The following is a 27,040-nucleotide window of genomic DNA, read 5'->3' as shown; positions in this document are numbered from 1 at the left end:
ATATTTAAGGATATACTGTATGCATATCAGGCCTTGTGAATTTCATGGTAGAATTTTGATACATTCTGACTGACATGGTTTTGGTTAGAAACCTCAGGATGTTAACTACCTAACTTTGATGCAACTAAACAAAACAGACCGAAAAACTCTTAATGAAGTGGATGATTCTCCAACTGATGCTTGTGAAGGTGGTGCTCAATGTACTGTAAGCACAGCCATGTTTAATATCCAAAAATAGTCAAACACATAAATCCGCTCTAAACTGAAAAGCAGTACTGGATACCCAAGCTATGATATGAACAGATCAGCTCTTCTCACATGGCTGTTTGTCTTCATGTGGGCATGCATTGAAAACCTGGGCAGGAACCTTAATAAAATTAATAAAACAGATATGCACTTACTTAATGGTCCTGGAACATCAGTTATAGAAGACTATATGGTCTTCTACTGTATATATACAGTATAATATAATAATAATTGTTATATTATTATACTCTTTGTGGTCTCACAAACCACAAGCTAGACCATCCCTGTATTAAAGTGTATTGCTGTAGTGACTGCTACATTATCACAATGTTGCTTCAATTAGTAATGATATTCAAGATAATGATTTAGAAATGTTATTTCAAAAAGATAAACACTCTCCATCTGCATTTAAATATAATGGAATTGAGAAGGTAGTGATACCAAGGGGATTTAAAAGCTTTATACAGTAGTTGAAAAGAGAGGCCTGTTGGTTTTTAAATTAAAGGTCCTTTGGGTTTTAATAATGAATTAGACTTGAGACTATCTGATATGTCTAGACTGGTATGTTGATTGTATCAACTGTTAACAGTTTTAATGATACCACTGAATTTGCTGAATATACAGGGCATTTAATTTTAAAGTGATCATTTAAATGTTTGATTGTGGTGTTAATTAGTGCTTGGGCCATTGTAATGTAATACAAATGTGAAAAAAAATGTTAATGTTAATGATGTTAATTAGGGTCGTGTGTAAGTTTTATGAACAGGTATCCTGCATAGAAACATCCTTTAATCATCAATACAGTGTATAATATATTAATAAATATACATATACATTCCATAAAAGTAAAAATATAATTTTATAAAATATAAATTAATATTATTATAAAACAATACACATTTTTTAAACAAGGTTTTTATGTGTAAGTGAAATAGTTTTCATTGAAATTTGGCCTTTTAGATGGACTCCAATAAAGAGAAATTAAAGGATGAACCCCTCACACTCAATATGTGCTGTATATGGGTAACAGAGGCCCCACAGCTGATGCACCACATCATACAATATTAAAGATTTTCTCTAAAGCTATTAGTGCCATGTACACAGTATACTGTATGTAATCCTTCTAGGGGCACACACCTTCACGATCGGAATCCCTCCCCTAAGGGCGCTCCGGCCCTTTTGGATTTTAGCTGATTTCATGCACCTGCTCCCTGTTTTGTCCGTCTGTATTTAAGTCTGGTGCTCCCGCTATTCCGGGCTCAGCACTGGGAGACGGACGCCAGGAGGCCCGCCTAGCATCAAGTTGCCCTACGTCCGCAGCTTGAGGGCTTAGGCTGGGGCTCGAAGCACCTGGCCTCGTTACTGTTTTTATCCTCCTGGTTCCCTGTTCCTGTCCCTGTTACTGTCCTGGATCTCGTTGCATTTTTAATCTTGTCTGTCTCGGATTGGATCTCCCGTTTACCTGGACTTTGGATTGCTCTCTGTTTTTCCCTTTTGGACTCCCACTGGACTTGTCAGCCTGCGCCACCCCCCCCCCCCGAGCACCAGATCACACCCGACCCTCCCCCCTGTCTGTCTTCCCACTCTGCTCTGCTGTGTTTTCCTAGAAGTCTTTTTCCAGTCATTTCCAGATTATACCGTCTGCACGGGGTCCTAAACGACGCATTGTGACATACACATTTTTTAGTGTGATGTCAATATGATTATTTTTTATTTTAAAAATATATTATATGTTTCCATGTATCATTTTAAGATCTCAATTGTGGTATTTTCCAGTTGACATATAAACTTTCCCTCACAGTGAATATTTGATAAATAATGCCAGTTGCAAGAAGTCCAGGTTGTATTCAAATAAACAAATGTAAAAGTAATAAAAACAATAGATTTCATAAGACTTCTAATTCCAGGATTGTGTGACAGCATAATTTGTGGATCAAACAAGAAAACAAAATTATTGCAAAATCAATACTGAAAGCAAAATAAATAGAAATGTACAAACTGTGAGTCAAAATGATTCTGTAGATTATCTTTTTGTTTTGCTTGTAGCATGACCCTGGATTGCACAGATACAAATTGCATTTATTTCTTCATATGCCCAAGGTAAATGTACTCAGTCCTTTAGTAAGCCCTCTTATTTTGTGGAGAACATCTATAGTTCTTCTTGCACATTGAATTTACCACCTGTCACCTTGTGTGACATAGAATATGTGCTTGCTTAATGATACACCTTTGCAAAAATTGCAGGTAGATTGACTGGAGTGTCCTGTTATATTATTTATGCAATTGTAATGCTGCTCATTAAAATTTTAGCACTTTTCTTTGGTCATCAAACATGTTTTCAAGGTCTGACATTGGTTTATGGGAAAGGTAACAAGCTTTTTTCTGCAGTTTGAAAATATGATATTCAGCTTCACTAATCAGAAACAAAATAAGTTTGTAAATCAGAAATTGGTAACAATTGGCATTTTTTATTTCTTTTTTTAAACAAAAAACATTGGATAAGGAAGAAATGAAGGACTTTTAAAAAAGACAGTAAAAGATTAAGATACTCTGATGCAACACATAACACAAAGACTTAACAAAGTGATACAACAATGTGGAAAGTATGTGAAGATTCAGTTACTGTTGCCACCTCCTTGAGCAGCTATGACTTCAACTAGATGTTTCCTATAACTGTATATCAATTGTTTAGAAATGTTGGCCAATTCTTTACAAACCTGCTTCTATTCAATGATATTTGAGGATTTCCTTATATGAACATCTCTCTTCAGGTCCTTCCATAACATTTAAATGGGGTTTTTATTTCTGGACTTTGACTCGGCCACTGCACAATGGAAAACATCTTCTTCAGCCATTCTGTTGTTAAATGGCTTGTCTGTTTAGAATTATTGTTTTGATGCATGACCCACTTTCATCTCAGTTTCAGCACACAAATGCTGAATTCAAGGTTTCCTCAATAATGGCAAGCCATCTGGGTCTTCACTTACAGTATTATTTCACATGCATTGATTCTTAATGATTCATATTTTTCAACTTCTTTAAGTGATGCAATTAAATTTCAATTAAAAAAATCACATTGAACTGGTAAATATAAATCCCTTTGGTCATTAAAGAAAAGACCAATTTTATTAAACAAGCATATTAGTTCCTTCCACTTCTGAAAGGGGATTTTGACCATTCCTCAAAGAATTACATTTGGATCATTAATCATTTAATTCTAAGTACCAGCATGTCAGGTGGTGCTGGAGACCTCTGTTGAGAATGCTGTGGAGAACGCAGTTGCCTTTGGATTTGTGGTTGCCACCCAAGCCACTTGTCTCACAGCCCATTGCTGCACTGGAATCAGTCATGTGAAGAGCAACTCCAGATGTTCTGGGGCTTAAAGTTACACAGACAATCTGAAAGAATTGAACCTTATTAGTCTAGAACACTATGAGGGGACGTGATACCAGTATTCAAAATCCTCAGATTGGCTTAAGTGGCCTTTAATAGTTCTGGAGGCTTCCATCACACTTCCAAAGTGCATAATAATATTATAGATTTGGTGTTATTAAGTTATATTTAAAGACATATTTAATTGTGTGAATATAATATTATGTTTTCTGTTATGTTAATTATGATTATTTATGACTTTGGTCTGATCAATACTGTTATCATTACAGTGAATTTTTAGAATTTAAGGAAAGCACATTATCCAATCTGTAACTCTGAAGCAAACATTCCTGGGTGACAAAATATTGAAGGTCAAAAGCTGAACAATTAACAGATATTTGTTTTGTAAGCTTATCTTACCACAGACATTGCAACCTTAGCAGAAATTAAGCTAAATAAGTAGCATACTGTATGTACAGTAAGCCACAGAAAACCAATATTCTGTAACTATGAATATCTTGGTCTTTGCAGGTCGTTAATAATTCGACCTTCATCCTACAGTATAGAAACTGAGTATGACAAGGTCTCTCATGGCAATCCTTCCAGGTTATTATCCACCCATTGGATTCTACTACAGAATAAAATACAAAGGTAATCTTTAAAATTATATTAGATATACAGTGAGAAAGGTGCTGAGAAATAACAGATCTGCTTTAGGCATAAAAGCAAAAAAAGATTTAGAAATGAATATGATTCATACCTTCTGATACACTGGAAAGTTTTCCTCTTTATATACATAAAAAATGTGTTTTATGATGGCTACCCTGAAGGAGATAAGGAATGATTCTTTCTTCTTTCTTCAAACAGAGTGAGGTATTGAAATCCCCTTAGAATCTCTGTGTTTACCACCTCGTTTTTTAAGCAAAATCTCAAACAGAGCTCAAGCTTATCGGGCAGAATTAGAGTCCCTGAAGGAGTTTTAGTAACCAAAATGAGATTATATTTTCTGAAGTCAGAGGTGGAGGATTGTTGTCTCCTGAAGGCCCTTTATTCAACACAGATGTCTGTAGTTGCTGTTGCTGTGTAAATAAAACTTGCTGTCTACACATTGTATATCAAATAGAGTCGATTTGTTAAACTACAATGTATAGCACTAACACAGTATTTACAGCACTGCTTCAGCACCTCAGGATCAACCTGTCTTTATACTAAAGGAAAGTCAAATTTAATTGGTTCCTCTCAAACTAACAGAAACCAGACATTTATCTCACCTATAAAGATTAATGATTATAATGAAGTTGTTAATGACTAACAGGAGGACACACTGTACACAAAAGCAGTGTGCCATTCAGCTGTAGTGCACTCCTTCCTAGCCTTGGTTCAGCTATAGTATTCTGTAGATCTGGAACATAAAATTTCAAGACAGGGTTCTCTCATTCCTGAAGTAAAACTGAAAGTTATAAGAAACAATCTGCACCATAAAAGCTGTACTGTATGACACTGTTATTGTTAAAAAGCATTTAATTGTAACCAAAAACATTTAAACATTTTTTTATATTATTGCATACAGGAAGAGTTGTTCACTCAGTGCCAGAACATTCTGTCATATGCTTACAGGTCTTTGATTGAAACAAGCAAGCACAAATGTCAAACTATTTGTTTGTGTGTTTTCCTTTGCAGTGTGGAATTTACCTAATGCTGCAATTGCTTTTTACCTGCATAAATCATTTCAGCCCCAAAGTACACATCAGGCTATCATAACATTGTTTTGCTCTGTATGAAATCACAGTCTGTGTTGATTCAGTGGTGGGTGGATCAGTAATCCCCAGAACAGGGTTTCTGCTTAGTACCTGGGGATTATTTCAATTAAGAACCTGATTATCTGCCTCTGTATGTGTCATTTACACAGGTTTTTGTTCCTGGAAAAATAATGGAAAAATAATATTTTTGGATTATCATATGGATTTTAAAGTGTTCCCATAAACGTCTAAGTTTTGTTCATTTTGCTTTAAGATTTTATAAGGTCAATGTATTTTTTCCAAAAAGTTTTCTGAGAACTGCTATTTCAGGGGAACAGGATCGGAAATCCACAATGTAAGTGAATTCTCCCAGGAGTTCCACTTGTTCTGTCATATTATCTTGAGTATTTCCAATCGTGGGTGCAGGTATGCAAATAAAGATTTTTTTAAGATTAAATTAATTTCAAGATTATATTTGGCTGTGCTACAAATTGAAGTATGTTCTGAAAAGTGATACTGCAATGTTTCTGGCAGGATGGATTAAAAAAAAGTTTTGCTGGAAAATGACCTCAGCAAAGAATGTATCAGCTCAGAGAATAGAGATATAGTTGATTCTGTACTTATTCAGTTGCAGCAGTATTTAAAGTTTTCTTTTTTTCTTTTCCACAGACCTACCAGTGTCTCTGTCTTCCTGGCTGGGAAGGAGAGTTCTGCCAGCAAGAAATTGATGAGTGTGCTTCTTACCCCTGCAAGAACAATGCATCCTGCACTGACCTCTTCAACAGCTACAGGTAAGGACTCCCGGACCTTATGAGTGATGTCTAAGCACTAGCAACATGTAGCCTCTGTCCGCCCGCCATTAAGGTTATAGTGAAAAGGCAACCTTTACCATGGGCAAAGTGTTCTAGGTACTGACATGTATTTTCAGAAACAGCAGTGGTAATGAATTGCAGATGGTAAGTAAAACAAATTAATCAATCCAGGTCTCACAGCAGGTAGTGTAATACGGAGCTGCAGTTCACTGGAGAAAAGCTGGTTTCTCTCTTCTACCTAATGTGCCCCCTCACTGAGATAGAAGCTTTGGGTTAAGACTGGGGGATGGTCTATTCCAGGTCCCATTGCAAATCAGGACTGTGTTTCCACTGCCACCATGTGGAGTGAATTTCATGAAGCACTTGGCATGGGCCTTTTAGAAAACATAATCCTAGATCAGAGCTTTAACCTCATGTGTCCTAGATATATCTGTATACCGTTTAATACTCAATGAACCAATTTATAAGATGAGACACTTTGAAATGTAATAACCTGTTAATCTTCCAGACTCTTTATGTAGTTTTATAAATTCATCTAACATTTTAAAATCTGATTTAAAGAGAAAAAAGTCATTCAAACCAGGAAGTTTGAAAGGCAAAATGGAGACACCCAATGAAGAAAAGAACAGGAGGCACTGATACTATGCTTGTAGACTAATAGTAACATCATCCTGGTGCCATATTTTCATCTAGAGCTAAGCCTGGGATTCTGTTTTGCACATTTTGATGATAATCTCTAAATCTTTGTTTTATATTACTATAGGTACTTATTTATCAGACATCTTACTCTATGGTTTCAAATGTTTATTTTCAAAAGTATTTAACACAAATAACACTGCTTCCGTTGAATAAAAACCATGTCCGTGTTGGATTGTTTGGAAAAATGAACAAAATACCTGTATGATCAAAAAGCATAAATCACCGATGTTATTTTTTTTTTGCTTTAGCATTTTTTCTCTGTCGGTTTCTGTCAAGTATTGCCTGTATATTTGGATTGAATAGCTTTTACAGAACCGATACCTACAGTAACAGATTAGTATAGTATCACTGCACTGGGCAGATGTGCTTATGCTTCAGCTGGCAATATTTAGCCAGCTAGAGATCTCTAGTGCCACTTATAGCAGGAAGGCGGCTGATGTAATAAAATTGTTCTAGGACAACACATGTTCTAGAACACTTTAGTAGGACAACATGTGAAGGTTTCAATGCTTATTTTCTGTTTCTCTTTTCTAAATGTGCTTCTACTCGTCAAGAGTCAGATGTTCCCTCACTGAGACTTCCCTTTCCCTCAAGAAGTCATGTTCGGGAACTGTTGTAGCTGTTCCCGAAAGATCTTGTCTTGTCTTGTTCCATCCTTTTTAAACATTTGTAACACTGAAAATGTTTTTTTTAAAAACAGAACCTTTGTGCGGTCTGCCGCAGTAAATGCTCAGAACATTTCAGATTCTCTCTGTTCCTAGCACATACCGTAGTTACAATGTTAATGCAATAGTTCATGCAATGCCGCATTCTCTATCCAGTAATTCATCATTTTTTACAGGTATCTGTAGATTTGTACAGCAAATTAATAAATGGAGATATTTTAGCCTCAGTTTGCATGTTGTGAATCTGAAATGCACCAATTAGTTATTTGGACCTCAAAGAACATTTAATCGCACAATTTAAATTATAAATGCATTTAATTATAATATAATTTGCTTTAAGAAAAAAAGTCATCCAGCATTTAATCCAGCATCTTTAGATATGAAAGGCAAATAGTTTGTACTTGGTATAGACAATACATTATCCTCTCATAGAGCATTTTAAATTATTAATTATGTGGGAGATTGGGGAAACTATTTTATTCATGTTAGAAATGTGCACAAGCAGAATGATTATTCAACACCAAAATGCCACTTCAAAAAATGAACTGTTCAGTGTTGCATCTGTGCTTTTTTTCTCTCAGCTGTACCTGTGCTCTGGGTTGGAAAGGGGAGGACTGCAACGAAGATGTGAATGAATGTGAATCCAGCCCTTGCCTAAACGGTGCCACATGCATTGAATCTGCCCTGCCAGGAATATTTAAATGCATCTGCCCTCCATTCTTCACCGGCGACTTGTGTAAACAGCCCTACGATCCCTGTGACACACACTACAATCCATGCATGCACAACTCCACCTGCTTGACACAGATCAACGGGACTGCAATCTGCATCTGTCATGAGGGTATGGGAAAATACAGGGTCTGATTAATGGAAATTTACAGTTCAATGAAAGGCTCACTGCGTTTCATTTTTCCACATTGACGACTTCATATGAAAGTTCATTGTCAGGGAATACTATGTTTGCCATACTGTGTTTGTAGAAGAAACAGCACATATCAAATCAAAAAGTAGAAGTGATATTTAAAAAAATATAGGGGTAGAAAAATAACACAATCAACTGATTTTAATACAAATAAAAAAAGAAAGGGAAAAATACATTTAATGACCATGCTGAACAATGCTATCCATGTAATTTCTTTTTTTCTTTTTCAGCCTTTTTTAAAAAATGTTGCAGAAGACTTAGCTGTTACTTAGCTTTTCTCATAATGCACAATATTTTGATTAATTTCCGACCTGAAGAAGGAAGGTGCTCAGGCTGATCACCTGCTCCCTTGCTAGAATGCAACCTGTGCTATCTACCGTATGTAATACTTTGTAGAAATGTTATCAATAAACTTTCATCCTTAATCTCTGGATTAATAGGAAATAGTGCAATTAATATCTTTATAGTATTTTGACCCCATGATTTTTTTTTATCATGGTGTGTTTTTCTGCACATGACAGTACATATTTGCAGGTGATACACTGTCAGTTTCCATGGGTCCACTTCATTCTGATCACCCAGTGCCTTTACTATCTAAAATTGTTTTTTAAAAATATTTAGTATTTCCATACAATAGTCAATACAAATTGGAGTAAAAAGCAATTAACCATAGCTAAATTAAGATGAGATAGACCCAGCTATAATGTAGATATAAAATGTAGATTTTTTATTTAAAGCAAACATTTGACTACAATTGCTAAGGAAGAAAATTGATGCTTTATTGTGGTAGAACTGGTAAGTTTCTGCTTGGGAGAAAAAGAAAGGAAAATATAAAAGTTATAAATAGAGAGGTCTGGCAAGATGTTAAAGGTTTTCCTCCCAGAGGAATCAGAAATCAGTTGCTACTGCAGTTTGCTGCTATTGCACACGATTCTAGACATCAGGATGCGTAGGTTTGGATGTCTGTTCTGCATATTCTCCTCTTCTGACTCACAGATCTGCCCTCTCCCATAGAATTCACCGCCGAGGGTGAGAATCAAGATCACGCTGAGATTACACAACTCTGGGCTGGATTCTATTCCAATTCCACAGAAGCGTGATTTATACTCATAAATAGGAGGATTTTTAAAGAATCCATATTAGCTTCCATATTATTCCTGGATCTAATTAAATAAGGTTTTGTTGGCTCCAACCAAAGTATAGTTCCAAAGATTTACAGCTTTAGGTTCATCTCTATAATCCCCCTTTTACTTGCATAGTAAATGTTATAAAGATTAACCGTTTGCAAAATCAACATTACTTCTTAGCATCATCTTTGCTAATTTATTGTGCAAGACATATTATATATTAATTACTGTGATACACTGACAGTCACAAGTGATACTGGAATGTGCTGAGTACAATCTGCAACAGCAAAATACAATTTGAGGGAATGGCTCACACTTAAATTCCAGGTTTTGTGTAGAAAAGAAATCCAGTAAAATAATTATTTGACTACCCTTTTATCGGTAATACAGCTACATCTCCTAAAAGTCTATTGTCAGACATACAGTACACACACATACCAATGCATGCTGTACTATATACAGTATATATTCATGCTGGGTTACAAGAGGACTTTCCTTTGCAGATTGTACAGTTAAAATTAAAATAATAATATTAACAGCGAAAAATATACAGGTAATTGAAAGTATTTGTTTAATGGACTTCAGTCATATAGTCAGAATAATTTTGTTTATGAAAAATAGTATTTTTAATAAAGTAGATTGTGCCGGGATAATTCCCTCCATATGATTTAAGAACATTTGTAATGCTTGCAGATTGCGTTTTTTGTGTGACTAGACGATAGTACTGGATATTTCATTACATATCACCCATTTGTTTACAAAGAAAACAGAAAGAAAAAAAGAATTCACAGAAAGAAAAAAAGAAGCAGAAACTAGTCTATTTTAGAAGGTTTGAGACCCTAGATACACTGACAACACAATTAGAGAGTTGCTGTTCTCGAGAGTTGCTGGTTCTATTAACTGCATTTGTACTAAACAACAAGTAAGTTAGGAGATTCCCCAAAACTCCATACCACATGCATTTTATAGATAAATCAAAAATCACTGCAGTGAATTAGCACATTTTCAATTACTCCTATCAGCTAGACCTGATCCTGGGGAGAATACTATTGAAATGCAATTAATTTTAATGAAATTCCTGTTTCTTTTCTCATTTATGTTAAATTGGCCCCCTGAATCTCTGTGTTCAGGGCAAGTTCATTAATTCTTTTTTTTCTTTAACTGAGACTCTTTCCTGTACCGCATGACTATTTAAATCTGCAATGAATTACATTTTCTTGAGTCAAGATGCAGAGATTACAGACTGTTACAGCCTATCTGACTTTAAATTTGCACCTAGGTGAATGACTTTCTGTGCTGTTTACAAAATTCTAACTGAATTGGAGAGTTCTCCACTATATACTTAACATATTTTAAATGAATATAAAGGAAAATTATATGTTGTAGTGTATTAGTGTATTTGCTGTGATATAATAAATGTCAGAAACAATAGCTTACATCAGAGATGCAAATGAGAATTGAATATAGATTGCTTTTTAATTTATTGGACTTCCAATCTGAGGACTTTCAAAGGTTATATTTGTGCCATTTATTCATGAGAGACCGTCATGCACAAGTAAGAATATTTCAAGCTTTCTTCCAAAGATTGCTGGTGTTATGGTTCTGTATTAAGTATTTTACAGTACATAGTTAGAAAACTATGTTCTTAATACAAACATGGAATTCATTAGTTTTTACTTAATTTGTATTAATAAAAAATGTATGTAATGTCTTAAGGGATTGGAGTTTCAATTGTAGTACTCCTATGTAAGTATAAATATATATTGAGTGCCTGCACCCAAGGGATGCTGGAAAACCAGTCTGCCTGATGTTGTTATTAATTCTGTTGCCTAGTTTCTCCCCAAACAACCCAAATTAACCTCTTAGATGAAATGATTTGTCTTACTATGTAAAAGTGTCATACGCTCTTTTATAGTGTAGCCCTCAATAGAAAATATAAATCTCATATATGAAAGTATTCTATTATGAAATATATCAGTCCCAGTAGCCTGAGCACAGGATAAGACACTTGTAAAGCTACAGTATGATGCTAATTTACACCGAACAGGCAGAGGGAACTAAGCTGGTCTGCACCGGGACATAGTATCAGTCACAGTTGCATGAGCATGGCATGAAGTCGGTCAGGTGCCCTGAGCCTTTAGTTACCCCCAGTGTGCAATTATCTCAGCATTATCACAGCCTTTAGTTTTGCTGTTCTGCTCCTGAGATGGTCACTTAAGTGTTGTTTTCAGGTGCAACAGATGGAAAACAGCAAACAGATTCTTTTTAAATTTTGCATTCATCAATGCACCTGAAGAAGCATCTGAAGACACCCCATACTTACCCCCTCTTCAGATATCGTAATAATTGTACATTCAGAAATACTGAGGGTAAACATCACCTGGGTCCTCAGCCTTGGTACCATCTGTAAGCCTCACTTCATCTTTAAACTTTTAAAAAGCAAACTGTACCTCATTTATATTCTTTCAGAGAATGTTCCAGTTCATTTCTTTAATAATTCAAGCCATACTCTGATTAATACACCGTAATCTCCTTTATTGCCTTTAACCTTTCTAGTTGTGTAATAATAGAATGCTTTTTAGCCTGATGTTCCACTACAAAACTAGAAATCAGCCTCATTATAATAATTCCAAGGGCAGTAATCTAGCTGCAATCATTTAATCTTAAAAAAACAACTGTTATAAAGAGATTGTAAAATTGTACTGCATGTTCTGGCACACTTTGTATGTTATTATTTATGTTTATAGAATCCTGTACAGTATGTCGTCTAGATGGGGAGTCACTTTCTCTCTTGTCCAATACAGAAACCAGGATAAGCTCTGGACTGATGATCCACTGTGGCTCTGTTATGGACATTCCCTTGATTATATTGTGCGTGTTTATATTCAATGAGAAGGGAAGTCTTTCCTATAACCTACTGTATATATAGTACAACAGCAAGTCTTTCTCCTTGTGTGTCATACATCCTGTGTAAGGTACTTCACAAAGATGATAAAAGCTACTGTAGCTGTGCTTCAGGGACATATCAGTCCTCAGCAGGCAATGATGCAATGACTGTGCTTACTCTCTTGTACCTATCTTGTTTTATTGCATTATTCAAGAAAAGTCTAGACCCGGGCATTCCTGAAGTAGTTTATTTAATGGTGCTAAGAAGAAGAAGAACAGATAAAGGACCTAAATATAAGACAGATAAGATAATATAATTCAGGAGAACATACAGTATTAAGACACCAGTAGATATAGATAATCTATGTGTTATTGCTGGTTCCAATCCAGGCTGTCACTAGGAAATTTTGACCTATTGGATAAAGTGGGGTGCAGGTGACTTCAACAGTGAGAGCTGTGTCACTTTTCTGTTTGACAATAAGTATTTTCTGTATGAAAATAAGTAAATAGATATAGAATGCTCAAAATTATCTCTATCCATGGGCAGATGTGGGAATGTAGCAATTACTTCCACTGAATAGAACTTTTTTTATTTTTGTAACACTAAAAAGGTGGGATGATTTAAGAGATTACAGGTTTTGTATTTATTTGCTTACATCTGAAAAGAAGGAACAAGTATCTTGTTAAAATTATAACCGTATTTGCTAAATATATTTATATAGCATTGCTTACATAACATTATTCATTTATTATGTTCTCTTGGCATTATAAGGTATTACTAGTTTTTATGAATTATAAGCAGTTTTGTTGTCTGTTGTGTTTTCTTTCAGTTGCATCACTGTTGTGGATACTGCACTACTGCACTATCTGGTTTGGATTTCTCTGCTGGTGCAATTTCCTTACATACACTTCTGAATCACATCTGCATTGTAAAATGTCAAAAGATCTAAAAGTAGTTATAACTGCTTTAAACCGTACACCATTGATTGTTCTTAGATCTTTTCAAATGGTTTATCAGTAACTCAAAACATATTTTATATCCTCAAACATATAAAGTTGTTTAGTGTTCAATTAAATTTACCTGAATTAGTTTTATTGACATTGTGCATTAAATGTAAAGCTGTTGATTGGGAAAGAGAGAACACTGATAAAAAAGTTATATACATTAAAAGGATTTGCAAATTCTAGCTTGTACAGTATAGTGGGCCTTTTCATATTCACAGATTCTCCTTAACTAAAATGGGATTCAAATTTAAAAATGTGAATTATACTATATATATATGAGCTCATATTTTCCTTAATTGTTTCAAGGGGAAGGAGTTTATTAAATATATAGACAGAAATGTCAATATCCTATAGTATCACAGTTTCTGTAGTGTGCTGAAAGCACATGAATTCTCCTCACAATGCTCAAGGGTATAATAGCAGTGCCCATCACAAGGATCTGAACACGTCATATAAAAGAATAGTTTAATCAGAAATATGGGGATGACACAATTCACAATTTTCACAACGCACAATTTGTTGGCAATAGTTTAGATTTGAATATTAAGAATCTCTGTCTTAGATATTAAAACATGTTAGGTGTGGTCCTAAAATGTTCTCTACGGTCCTCACTAATTTCATCTTCCCTAATTTCAGATTATCTCAAGGAATCTCTAAGAGATTCCCTTATCTGCATTGTTTTCTATGTAGTAAGCCGTTCTCAATCCAAAGACATTCAACACATTGAAATCCTACTGCCTGTATTTTGTGTATTTATATTTTATTATGAACTTTATTAAATGGATCAATTTATTCAATAAAATAAACCCAACTGAAATATAAAACATAAAGACATCACCAAAGAATATAAAATAGCCATTAGCCAATTCTAAAATAATTCATTAATCAAATACAATATCATAAATATATATTAAAACTATTGGTACATTTGAACACATTGTTCCGTGGCAGGATGGTGATATTGATCTTTTATTATTAAAAAAATAAACTAAAATTAGCACTTGGCAACAGCATTTCCACATGATCTTAATGAGGAGTTGGATCTCTGCCTTTTTCTCTAATTAGTGTGGATCATACAGAAGCATTTATAGAGCATTCTTCAAAAATATTTGAACTAATGAGTAATGTTATAAAATATAAATATTAATTGGTAATAAGGCTAATTACAAATTAATTGTTAAGATTTTAAATGTCTTTTTGTTAAACTTTTCTTTTTGGTATCATTTTTATCTGAAGAGAAAAGGTGAAGATAAAAAATGTTTCGGTTCCAACTTGTCTGCATCCATTACTGCTGTGGCAGAGCTCTAATACTTCAGTCAAGCAAAACCTAACTCTTCTTAAATCTATCTCTAGAATCCTGTTACTATACAAGTTATACTGTTTTGTTTTGAGCACGTTAATTTTAACAGCTCCACAGAAGTTATGTATTGATATACTGCTAAACTGAAACTGCCTAATCATAATTACCTCAGATATAATGACTATGCACGCACAACATCTAAATTTAAAATGTATTTTAAACTCTGAATTGTGAGTCTATGTGCAGCCAGATATAAGGCTTGTGTTCGATGCCCTGCATGAATCATTTACAGTGCCCACAATGCAAGTGATATAACTAACTGATGTATACAATTGGCCTGAGGGTTTTTTGGGTGGGAAAAGTCATAATTGGAATCCCTGTCTTATCACTCTCTAGTGACTGTGGCTGACTGGGAGCCTGGTGGAAGTGAACTACAGTACATTTGTACTCAGGCTCTTAGTCCCCAGTTCTCTCCCCTCAGGCTGATACTCAAATTCAAATTGTTTCTGATCTGTTTTACAGTGAAGAAAGCAGTAGCTAGCAGTGGACTATTCCAAATTGTCTGGGTTTTTTTTTCCATTCCAAAAATGAAAAAAAAAGCATTGTAGTGCTTTCTTTTCAAACAAAAGTTCCTGTTCTGCAGGAGCTGCTTAAGCGGTCTGAGATTATATTGCATTCCTAATGTGCCGAGACTCGATTTGAGATCATCCTAAGCTCCAGTTTTGACAACAAGCAGTTTGATTTTAAAGAGCTTTGGTAAAAGGCATTTTGCTAGAAGTGCTGTGCAAGTTTTGGAACCTTCTTTTCTAATTCTGCTTGGAATGTAGCAAAAGTTATTTTTTCTTTCACATATTGAGTTAAAGAGGTGTCCTTTGGTGATATATATACTGTACAGTAGGTGCCACTAAACATCTGAAAATATTAATAAAATACGCTGAGTATATTTATTTAAAAAAAATATTATATAGGTTTCTACTGTTTACCATGTTATGTTTGGGATGCTAAATACTGCTATAGTCATACAGTCAATATAAATTCTGTCTCCTGGGAGTTTTCATGCTTTGTTACAAATATAATGATCTGAAGGACCTATTTGTGAGCTTTAGGGTAAAACATTTGGCGGTTTTAGGATTTTTTAAGAACTCAAGTCTGCAAAACTGGTGAAAGGAATGGTGGTGAAAGAAAACTGGTGAAAGAACAAATTGCATATTTATTAACTTCAGTAAATAATAATGTAATGCAACGGGGGCTCAGGCGGGCGCCCTTGTTGCATTAGGTCGGCCCCATCCCGACTGAGGCTCGAACCAGGGACTTCCGCGTCTCTCTGCAGTGACCCAGCCCCGTGAGCTAAAGAGAGATCTCTCTACAGCCCAGAAGCTGTAGTCCTGCTATCACAGAGAAGGGCGGTGATGTCACCTGCTCTGGTACGCCGGCTCTTACACAGTACCTGTCGGCCGTAAGCGTTACAATAAGAACCTTTTAAAATATCACACTATGAACTAAATCAGATCAATTTGATTAGGTATTGATTATCAATTTGCTACTTAAGCATGAATGACTTGTTTCAGGAAATATGAAAACCAATTGCATATAAATGTGCCTTTTAGTGTGGTACTTAAATAACTAAATAACGGTATTACTGTAATGACTGTGCTGTGCCTTGCAGCAAGACTGTGTTAGTGTTTTTTAAGCTTTTAATTAATGTGCAGTTTGTTTCTTTTTGGTTAGGATACGCATAATTAGAAAAGACTCATGAAGTAATACATTAACATAGTGAACTGGAATGTAAATGATTAGACAAATGAATTGAAATGTTTCAATTGTCTAAATTGTTTTCTAAAAATAAAAAAATATATATTTTGTCTCCAAAAAAGAGCAAATATTGGTTTATTTGGCATCCTTGAGTTTAATTTGTGATGATAAAATTAGGACATTGTATTTAACAGCTGTTCACCTAAGAAAAGTTCTGACATGTTTGCTGTGCTGTTTCTATATAAGGGTTGTTAATTTAGATTTTTGGCATAGAATGTAAATTTACCAAAGATTAAACTTGGCTTCAATATAAACCTTGTGTTTGAAAATATTACTTTGCCCAATGCATTAATAATTAAAAAAACAACAGTGGGAAAGGGACAATCACAGAAACATTTGTTTTCAATTTTTAATAAGGATAAAATCCAGTATCAGTAATTTACCATGTTTTTCGGATTGCTGAAACTCTTTTAATGTATCATAAATTACTTTAATTGCTTTTACTTAACTCAAGCCTATTTGAAATATTAATTATGTAATCTATTTTTGTCTACATGGACTCATCTGAATGAGGGATCATCTAAGCATCACAAGGAATAGGTGTCCAGTGCCATCAAAAAATAGGTTTCGTTGAACTCAAAGGTTCAATGCTTTATTGGATGAGCAGGTACAGCAGATCATCAATGATGCCGTTTTACAGGATCTTATAATGTTAGAAGAAACGTTTCCCATCTTAGTTAAAGCATAAGTGATTAAGTCACTTGCCACTAACTCTGCCTCCCTGCACCCTGCCTGCCTGGTTATGGTGACTCTGCAATTACCAGTAATGTTAATGGATGGTACTCAAGTGTTGCTAGGACACAACAGGAACACAATACGTTTTTTTTTGCGTTCCCCATCCTTTGCTATTAAGCTGAATGTCTTCAAAATAAACCTTTAGACAAAAGCCCTTTTCGTTCCAACGCTTTATTATTTTGTTAGTGCTTTGAGGAAAGAGAGTGCATGTGGGAGCTGGAAGAAAAGACGTACTGTAGAAGCCACTAGTTCCATTAACACGGCATCACCAGAGCCTTTGTTATCATTGATCCTGGCGTTTCCAGCTGGTGGTGGAACTCACTGATCCATGCCCATCTCATCTATCTTTCAGGATTTGAAGGTATTCACTGTGAAATTGACACCAACGAGTGCAGCTCTGGCCCTTGCCAGAATCAGGGTCATTGTCTGGATGGGGTCAGTAGCTACAGGTAAAGACCGGTGGGGTGGATCTTCCCACATCTTCTTTTTCTCTTACAATATACTTCACGGATTAAATATGGATTCAAAATGATTAAAAATGAGATGAGCTACTGTACATCAAAATATAGGGCAGGAACAACTTGGATTATTTGATAAATATTTTTGTTCTTTTTTTACACTGTAAGCAATGTGTGGCGTTAAGTAGTAGTTTTATTTTGTTTTTTAAGAATAATAACATGGTAGATTATCATTACAAGGAAGAGTACAAAAACAGTGGTACAAAGCTGAACAGCTATTTGTTTGTTCTGGAAAAGAAGAATTAAAAATATTACATGATCCCTCAGGAGCCAGCAAAGGAGAGCTTTTCCATTGATTCGAAACCGCTGTTGAGGGATCAGTGATAGGCAAAATTGTTTCAGTTCATCTGTGCTTATTTCTTTATTCTGGCAAAACATGTAAGAGCTTGTCTTAATGATGCATGCATGCTTTGAAGTCTCCTTTCTGCCTTAAAGAAAGGGCAACTGACAATCATTTCAATGAAAATAGGACACTTTAAGCAGAAAAAAGATCTGTGTTTGAAAAGGCTGTGTGCTCATTCAGGATGTAGAACTCTAATAGAGGTGGGGGTTGCTTATTCTTACAAACACTGAATGGAGATCTGATGTTGAAAACATTATTAGCAGTATTCAGACATATCTTAGATGTGTCCTTTCCTCAGATTGCTTACTATTAATTACAAGATAGGCAACAAAATTGAAAGTGGGAAACTTATTTGGGGGATTTTGAATACCATGTCTCTGACAGACATAGAAGACCAAATGTCCATTTAAATGCTTTTTAATGATTAAAATTGATTCAAGTCTGATTACAGTGTTCCAGCACTAGCACAATTGATAAGCTTTTCTATTTTACACATTTATATTGTAAATGCAATTTTATTTTTTTGTTCTGATTAGCTGTGAGTGTAAGCCGGGGTTTTCTGGCTCTCATTGTGAGGAGGACATCAATGAATGTGCCTCAATACCTTGCAAAAACAAAGGGACATGCCACGATCTTATAAACAGGTGTGTATATTTCATATTTTTATATACTTTTATTATTTTTCACAAAATAAATATATGAATCAATAGAGAACACTTGTTTGTGATTTACTAACAGCAATAAAAAATTAAAGCCCTCTTTGGATGTTCTGACTTTCTTTTCAGGAGGGCCTTGGCTTATATTGTGGATATATTATTTTCATTTTTTAAGCTGTTACATTAAACCACATTATTAACATGTTACACTACATATAAGCTATATTTTAAATATAATGTGCTGGTTAAGACACAGTGGTGGTGATGATTTTGTTATTTTGTTATTTCATATATTGTTAGTTATTTTGCAGGAATTTATGTTCCTGTTTGCAATTCCATTAGTTTCAGTTTACTAGTTTTCAGATTCTCTTTTTTTGGTTAATATGAGCCCCAGGGTTACTCTATTTAGCTGGACAGATGGGCTAATAAGTCCCTAAGGGCAATTTTAGATTTAAATGATTTGTCTCCAGTTTGTCTTCTGTCACGAGTCAGCAACCACACACTTTTCCGAAGGAGCTCCCTGGCGTTCTGGGTCAGGGAGCCTGTTTCAGGCCTGCCTGGAGTGAAGGTGGCAAGCCCTCTCTCTCTCCAGTCATGAGTACATGAATAAATCCAGCTGTTTATTCGCAAGACCCCTATTTTACCCATTTGTATGGTGAATGCAGCAACCACATAGTAGCCAGTCTGTTCTAATTAATTCAGATTATTTCTTCTAAAAATATTATCATTTCAAATCATTTTCTTTCACACCTGCTCATTTTCACCGCTCACTCTTTTCAGAAGGGTGCACTATATCACCCACTTCAGGAACTGATGTACTGTAATGATGCATGTTTCTTCTCTTACTTGGGAAAGATCTTGTTTTATTCTTCCACAACTCCTTCCCTGTGTTAAACTCATAAGTATTCTGTAAAATTTAGCCTAACATATCTAAGGATCAACTAAGAATTACCTAGAATGGCTTTCATGTTGCAGCTCTCCTAAAAAGTAGATATTCCCTGAATCGGGCTTGGAAATAAAGTATTAATGTGTATTAATGTAATACTTGTATAAAGTATTAATGTGAAATGTGAAATAAGATAAAAATACAGTATAAGGCTTATTTTTTGGCTGTTCACTAAAAAAGAATGTGAATGTGAGCTAATTTGAGGAAAATAATTACAAAGACCTAGATATTAACTTAAGTAGCTGAAATTAAGGGGTGACATGCAATGATTGATTATATAGTGTTTTTGAGAGCTGTATTAGTCTTTGTTAAACTGTTTCTTATTTTGCCAATATTACATTAATCATGTTGTCCAAAATGTTTAAAAACATAACATAATGTTTGCCTGAATACTTCTAATACAAGTTTGTCACTTAATAGTTTTCAATGCCTGTAAATCTATATACAATACATATCTTGTGCTAACATTTAATAGTCTACTGTCTTAAATATATTGTGGGTTCAATATAACAAAAGCTGTTCTTCCCTTGTAAAAAAAAATCATTAGTGAAAGCTACATATTCATGTGGTAGTACAGCCTACAAAAGGTTTGTAGTCAAATAACAGTACCTGAAGGAACAGGCATGTGTTGAGCACAGGGAGAGTTATGCCCAGTTATATCCAGACGTTGAGCTGAACAGTGTCGCTTACGGTCTGTAGCTGTGTGAATAAGTGTGAGCCTTTAGGCGTAAAAAAGACGAGGCTTTGAAGAATTTGTCTGATGTCTTTTTTCAATGTTGAAATCAGAAATTCCTTCAAATATGTAGCATGCCTCAAGTATAACATTTGGTAGGCATGCACAGAGATTGTATACTACCATTTTAAGGATTTTTCTTTTTCTACTATGGTAACCAAGTTGATAGTCAATGCTGCAATTATTCACTACAATCCATTGTAAAATATGAAAGGATACAATTATGGGATTAATTGGACTTTAGGAACACTGTGAGCAGGCATGGGCTGACATACAGTATTATGCTTCAGTTTCCCCCATTTATTTTGTTTATTAAGTGACTGCTTTGTGTACTGCCTTGTTTCCATGCATGCTTCCTGACTTCCTGAAAGACAAGAAGATACAACTCAAGGTTTCTGCTGGACAGTGAAATTTTAATGTAACATAAATCATATTTGTGGTATCAGTAATTTTTCCTTGTGAATTATGAATCAATGGTTAAAACAGTTAATAATTTTTTGTATTCCTCCAACAATTAAATAGAATGAGGCTTTCCTCCAAAATGCGCACATTGGAGCCATTCACTTTCATTTATACTGTGAGTCCACTGACACCATGTAGATTCAAGAGGAGGAGCAGATCAGCTCTCTCTGATGTACAGTAACAAGCTCACAGAAGTTACTTTGGCCACGTTTTACCCAACACTCGGCCTGTTCTGTGCTCCTATATAGGGCATTCCAGTCATAGTGTGCACTGAGTTGGTGATGTATAGACCTGCTTTCTGAAAGTGTAGCTGTACTAGTTGGGACAAAAAGAGCCTGCAGTTTGTATGTCATTCTGGAAAAATAAAAAAAACCCACAAAGTTACTGCTTACTGTTATGTTGTAGCTTCTTTCATGTTAAAGTAAAAAAGTTGATCTTCATCTGTACTGCTATTTCTATATTTTCTTGAGAATACATCTGATTTAGTAGACTGAGAAAAATGTGTATGCCATGGTGTTGTGTTCATACAAAGCTGTTTCTCTCATTGGCATGTTTCGTAACTGCAGGAATATAGGATTTAAAGTGATAAGTAATGATTTGGACTGTGTTAGCATCTCATAATCAGCATCATGTAGACTGTTTCTTTTAAATCCTTCTGTGATTTGCTTCAATCTTCAGGTTCCGCTGTGATTGTACACCTGGGTACTTTGGATCTCTCTGTGAGTTAGACGTCAATGAGTGTGAGGCATCGCCGTGCCTGCATGAAGGCAGCTGCATCAACATGCCTGGAGGCTTCCAGTGTGTTTGTCTCCCCGGATTCTCAGGTACATCCTCTTAGCCGGATGTAAAAAAATCAATGAGCTGTGCACAAGCTATTGCTCGTCATGTTAGCAGCACAACTGTCACTATTGCTGCAGGGCCTTTCTCGCAAAGAACACACAGCAGTCATCTGAGGTACAGGATAAAAAAAATCAATATTTGTGCAATAATCTCTTTGATCAAATCCATGCTAAATACCTTATTTCATATTTACATTCTCTTTGATTTGTGACCTCTTTCATTATATGGTAAGTCTGTTAAAAGAATGTAAGTCTTCTTTCTTTCTGAAATGCTACAGACTATACTGTTCCAGCCAGATCTCAGAGATAGTGCTTTAGTCTTTCTTTTTTATTTGTTTCCACTACTTTCTTTCCTCTATCTTTTTTTTCAGTTTTGTACTGGTTATGGTTAAGAACATCTAATCTTGATTCCTGTCAAGCTGTGTGAAGATTAATTTTACTTCTCTTCTATACTGTATCATCAATTTATCCTTTTCCAGTTTGAGAAAAGGAAATCTCTAAAGTATTGCTACTCTAGAGAGCCAAACCTGACATATGTGCCCCAATTCCCAGAGAAGCAGCTTTTTTTATTAGGCACATGCTCAGCACAGAACAAGTCATTACTTTCTCCCTTGCTCTAAGCTCTTCTGAGAAAAGACTGTCCTCTAGGGAGAGCTAGACTAGAGGATATATTTTAGATTTAGTTTAACCATCTTGAGCTCATAAGAAATATTATGTTTAACAAGAAATGTAACAGTGTCACTACTTTAAAAAAAGGGATTGTTCTATGAAGGTGATGAAAATGAAAGGTTCCTTGGTGGCAGAAATATTGTGATGGCATTGGTCATATTTCAGCAACTATTTCCCATTTTAAAATGTTATTTGTTATACTTTTACTCTGATGTATCCCCCTCTGCTGTTGCAGAAAAATGTAATTTCTTATGTCAGTTGATGCTATTATCGAACCCCACTTTGCACTGCCTGTGACACACAGCAGGAAAGACTTTTTCTGCTGAATATGAAATGTCCACATTCATTTAGCAAGAGAAAGCTGACTGTGATACAAAGGGATAATATTCTAAATATAAGATATGTATATTGTCTTCTCCACAGTATGCTATTATTTTTTTTATTTATAACATGCTGAAAAGAAATTTCTATATCTGTATTTAATCTTCTGTTCCGAATCTGTCTGCTCAGATATGTAAATTCGGCAAACATGAAAATGCTAATATATTCTTATAAATATCAATTTTATACAAAAAATTATACAAACTACATGAGGTTATATTTTGGGGTAAAGGATATGAGGCATAGAGTAGTTAATGCTTTCAACTCATATAAATTAATCATTATAATTTTTTTTTACATTTTAATTATTATAGATAATGCCAGTGACTTCTCAGAGGAAAAAAGATTATGCCTTTGTCTTATTCCTGTTTTCATTTGAAGTACACAAAAGTAAGCCTTTTGCTGTGGAGGGTTATTTGATTATAAACTGTGATGATCTATATACTCTATTTTTCAAGCGTTATTTAATATTTAATATACAGACTATACGTGTTTGAAAAACGTTTAAAATATGGTGCAAATATTTATGCTTTCACTCATCCTCAGAGAAATATATTAGCACTTTTTTCCAATAAGGAAACATACAGTGTATGTACAGTATATACAGTATACTGTACACTGAATAATCTCTGACTTGCCATTGATGACTATGATTTAGAATTCTCTTCTTAATTTACCATATTATTCTTTATATACTGAAATGTACTACAGCAGTAGTAATAGCAGTAAACTCTAATAAAAAAGTTATGAAAAAGTGATATAGTACTGGAAGTAGACTTACTGTATATTGTTAAATGGAATCTAAAATTTTAATGCAAACCATAAATATTCACTCATCATTCAGGGCAAGTTAGATATGTTTAGTCTTATTTGTAAGTCACTTGAGTGCTGTCTCACTCATTTCCTGCTTTATGTTATTAGCACAATTTTTCACAAAGCAAGAGAAAACTTTGTCAGTGCAATGCGATACCTGAAGGAAAGGCATAAACATAGATTTATGTGCACAATGCTCAAAGTTAAAGAGAAGTTATATAAAGAATATAGTGCATTGAAGCTTATAACTTTGAAAACATCCCTTAGAGTCTGATAATCGTGGATTAAGCTTCAAGATGTTTCCTGAAAAGTGTTATCAGGTGTTTTTAAGAATGCTGAAACTAAACTTTTAGAAAAAAGATTTAGCCTATTTTCAGAGCTTGCCTTCATATGCTACAAAGTTAAAACTTACAACACTGGTTAACTGTTTATGTCTTGTGGAGGAGCACAAATGTCATGCAAATATGCTGTGAAAAAAAGATATACAGTACTGTAATATGTTTATGTGAGTAAAACCTACATTACTTAACACATTTCAGCACTTACACTGAATTACTTCACTCCTATTGTCAGATTCTCTTAGGTGCTGTGTAATATTTGCCATTTTATAAAAGCCAAGTAGGTGGCTGTGTCAGCATGCACTGTCTGCACAGGAACAAGTAAAGGTTTATTCCATGCTGAAAAGAGTAGAGACGCAACCAGAAGAGAGCCCCAAAACTGAAACGTGCATTTTATAAAACTGCCATGTCTGGAAGGGGTTAATCAGATCAAGCTTTCCATCATCCATTGCTGATAAGATTAAATTCATATTAATCCCTGGGAGGAGAGCTTTTGCTTCTGGGTAGGATGTATTCAGTTTGTTGCTTTTAAATAAGATTTATGGAGAGTGAACTGGATAGTGTAAAAAACAATGCATCCTGAGACAAAGAGGTCAGTGTAGTGAACTCTAAATAAAGACATGCAATGAACATAAGGGCAGCATTCATACTTCTAAAAATTATAAGTTTTATTTTACAACCTTACTTTATGGTTTCTAATATTAGACGTAATTAATAAAAATGGACTTTAGGTCTGTGAAAGTATCATTTCCTAAGAGGAACAATCAAAACTGTGACACAGAACCAGGACTGAAAGCACCTTGTTAACCTGCAATCCTTTTATATTCTGTCAGTCCTGCATAAAGAAAGGATTCTGGTTTGACCTTAAATTGAAATTTTATCTGATCTACATCCCTTCTACTTTAATGAATTCAACATATCTGAAAATGGAAAGCAATCGGGGGCTTGTTAGGTGCTTCAGATAGTCTTAAAGATTACCATAATATCTAGAGTCATACAGTAGCTTTCGTCTTCAAAAATATATTCGTTTTCATTTCTCTAGAAGTACTGACAGCATAGCTTTATCAATGCCAATTGTACAACATCTGGTTTAGGTACTTTTTGAAAACATGACTATGATGGTTATGGTAATAACATCCCATTTGCTATTTTTATATGCCTTTTCATATTAATAATTTGGAACAGGAAATATGTCTTCCTTTTTGAGAAAAGGAAAAGTCAAATTGCAGCTTGCAGAAGGTTGTATAAATATAAAATGGTTTCATTTCATGGTCCTGCTTTTTTATTTTTATTAAGTTACATTCTTCTTACAAATGCTACTTTGTCAATTTATTCTATCTTGTGCTAAAGAACAGATAAATGGATTTGCAGAGGCCTACTGAAAGGCTTGCTTTTAGATGAGAAATCCCTTAAAAGAGACATTTTTCTGTTATTTTTGTATCTAATTAAATTTACGCTCCTAATTTACCTGTGGTCAATAAAGTAACAGTGCAGCATTGTGTTTGTACATGGCTATCGAAGCAGAAATGAATTCATTCCCCTGATACTACTGGGTCAATACAGAAGGAATTGTTGCAGCTTTTGAAACTCCAGGAAAAAAAAAATCTGTTTAATTAGAAAAATGTTAACTATCTGCAATAAATGCAGCTTTTGTCTTTATGGGTTAGGTTAGAAAATGAAACACTTTCCCAGACATGCTGGAATACTGGAAAATTTATTAGAAGCTTTCTTAAAATGAAAATTGCTGTGGTTCATAATAAAGTAGAAATTACTGCACTGTGTCACTGCCAATTTAGCTTAAATTAATTGAAAGGAGCCAAGATATATTACTAATAGTGACCAACGGATGTTTGAAATGTTGATGTGTATGCATGACCTTCAACGTTCCTTTGAATAAAGCCATTAATTGTTTCTATAAAGCATATGAATGATTTGTTTTGCCCAGCATAATGCCGTTTATTGGCAACAATGTTCAAGAGTGATGAGGAAGCTTTACAAAGCTCAGACCTACTACCTTATTAGTATGTTGAGAAGGAGGATAAAATACTGACTTACAAGTCTGCAGAGCTCGAAGGTTTATTCAGAGTAATGGCTGCAATATCAGGATACCCCTGTGAGTTTCTATTTTTTTTCCTTGGTTGGCACTTTAATTAGAATGTATTATGCAGCAAAACTCTTAGGTATTCTGGAGTAGGTTTCATACCCTCATTACCTCTTGCAGAATCAGCCCAGAACTAAGCCAATTACATTACTGTGACATAAACAGTTAAGATAATTGTACAGCAAAATATCACAGGAGGACACATACCCTACAAAGGCAGAAGAACATGTAAAATGCAAAAGCTATTTCAATTAAGATTTTGTTCATCAGCCTGGCAATTCTAAGAACATTCCAGAATAGTGGGATTATGAATGATAATGTCCCAGTTTATGTGTGTGTACAAAAGAATATCCAAAGTCTCACAGCATGGTTTCAGGAAAATATATTTTATCCACAGTAATACAGATTACCTCAGATCTACTGTATCTCAGAATAAAGCAACATTATTCTTAAGTTTTAAGTGATTTTATCTACAGTAATACAGGTTACTTCACAACTCGGGATAAAACCTCAGAATTAAAACTAATACATCAAACATTGCATTGTGAATTTAATTCCTTCTGATTCTAAGCAGAAATGCACAATAAATGCTATTAGACTTTTCATTTTTTCAATTATGAGCTTTAGGTTTTTTTCAGCTTGAGGAATAACTACTGTACAAGTAGAGTCTCAAACAACATGGCAAAGCTTTTTGAAAACTACACTGCTTTATTGAGAATGAATACAGCAGTTTTTCCTTCATGTGGAAAGGTTTGGAATCACATTTAGGCTCAGAAGGGATATAATTGACTTTCAGTAGATGAAATAGACAGTATTACCACTTAATGTGCTGGGTTAAGGTCTTTTAATTTTGCTGTCATTTGTCTTCCTTAGGTTTGTTTGCCTGAGGCTGATAATGACTACTAATGCAAATCCTCACCC

The 27,040-nt window shown here is 34.7% G+C and overlaps 1 protein-coding gene across 1 annotated transcript in view; it reads left to right on the top strand.

Moving 5' to 3' along the window:
• Window positions 1-27,040, top strand: part of eys (eyes shut homolog) — a 352,522-nt gene that overhangs the window by 115,243 nt on the left and 210,239 nt on the right. Inside the window, exons 23-27 of the mRNA XM_069179989.1 lie at window positions 6,027-6,148; window positions 8,115-8,374; window positions 17,673-17,769; window positions 18,718-18,825; window positions 21,657-21,802. Of these exons, the coding sequence (XP_069036090.1) occupies window positions 6,027-6,148; window positions 8,115-8,374; window positions 17,673-17,769; window positions 18,718-18,825; window positions 21,657-21,802 (733 nt within the window). The remainder of the gene's footprint in view (window positions 1-6,026; window positions 6,149-8,114; window positions 8,375-17,672; window positions 17,770-18,717; window positions 18,826-21,656; window positions 21,803-27,040) is intronic.

The sequence above is a fragment of the Lepisosteus oculatus genome, chromosome 17 (assembly GCF_040954835.1).
Source record: "Lepisosteus oculatus isolate fLepOcu1 chromosome 17, fLepOcu1.hap2, whole genome shotgun sequence".
NCBI classification, from domain to species: domain Eukaryota; kingdom Metazoa; phylum Chordata; class Actinopteri; order Semionotiformes; family Lepisosteidae; genus Lepisosteus; species Lepisosteus oculatus.
Note: the sequence above shows the minus strand (reverse complement) of the source record. Positions and strands in the feature narration are given on the sequence as shown.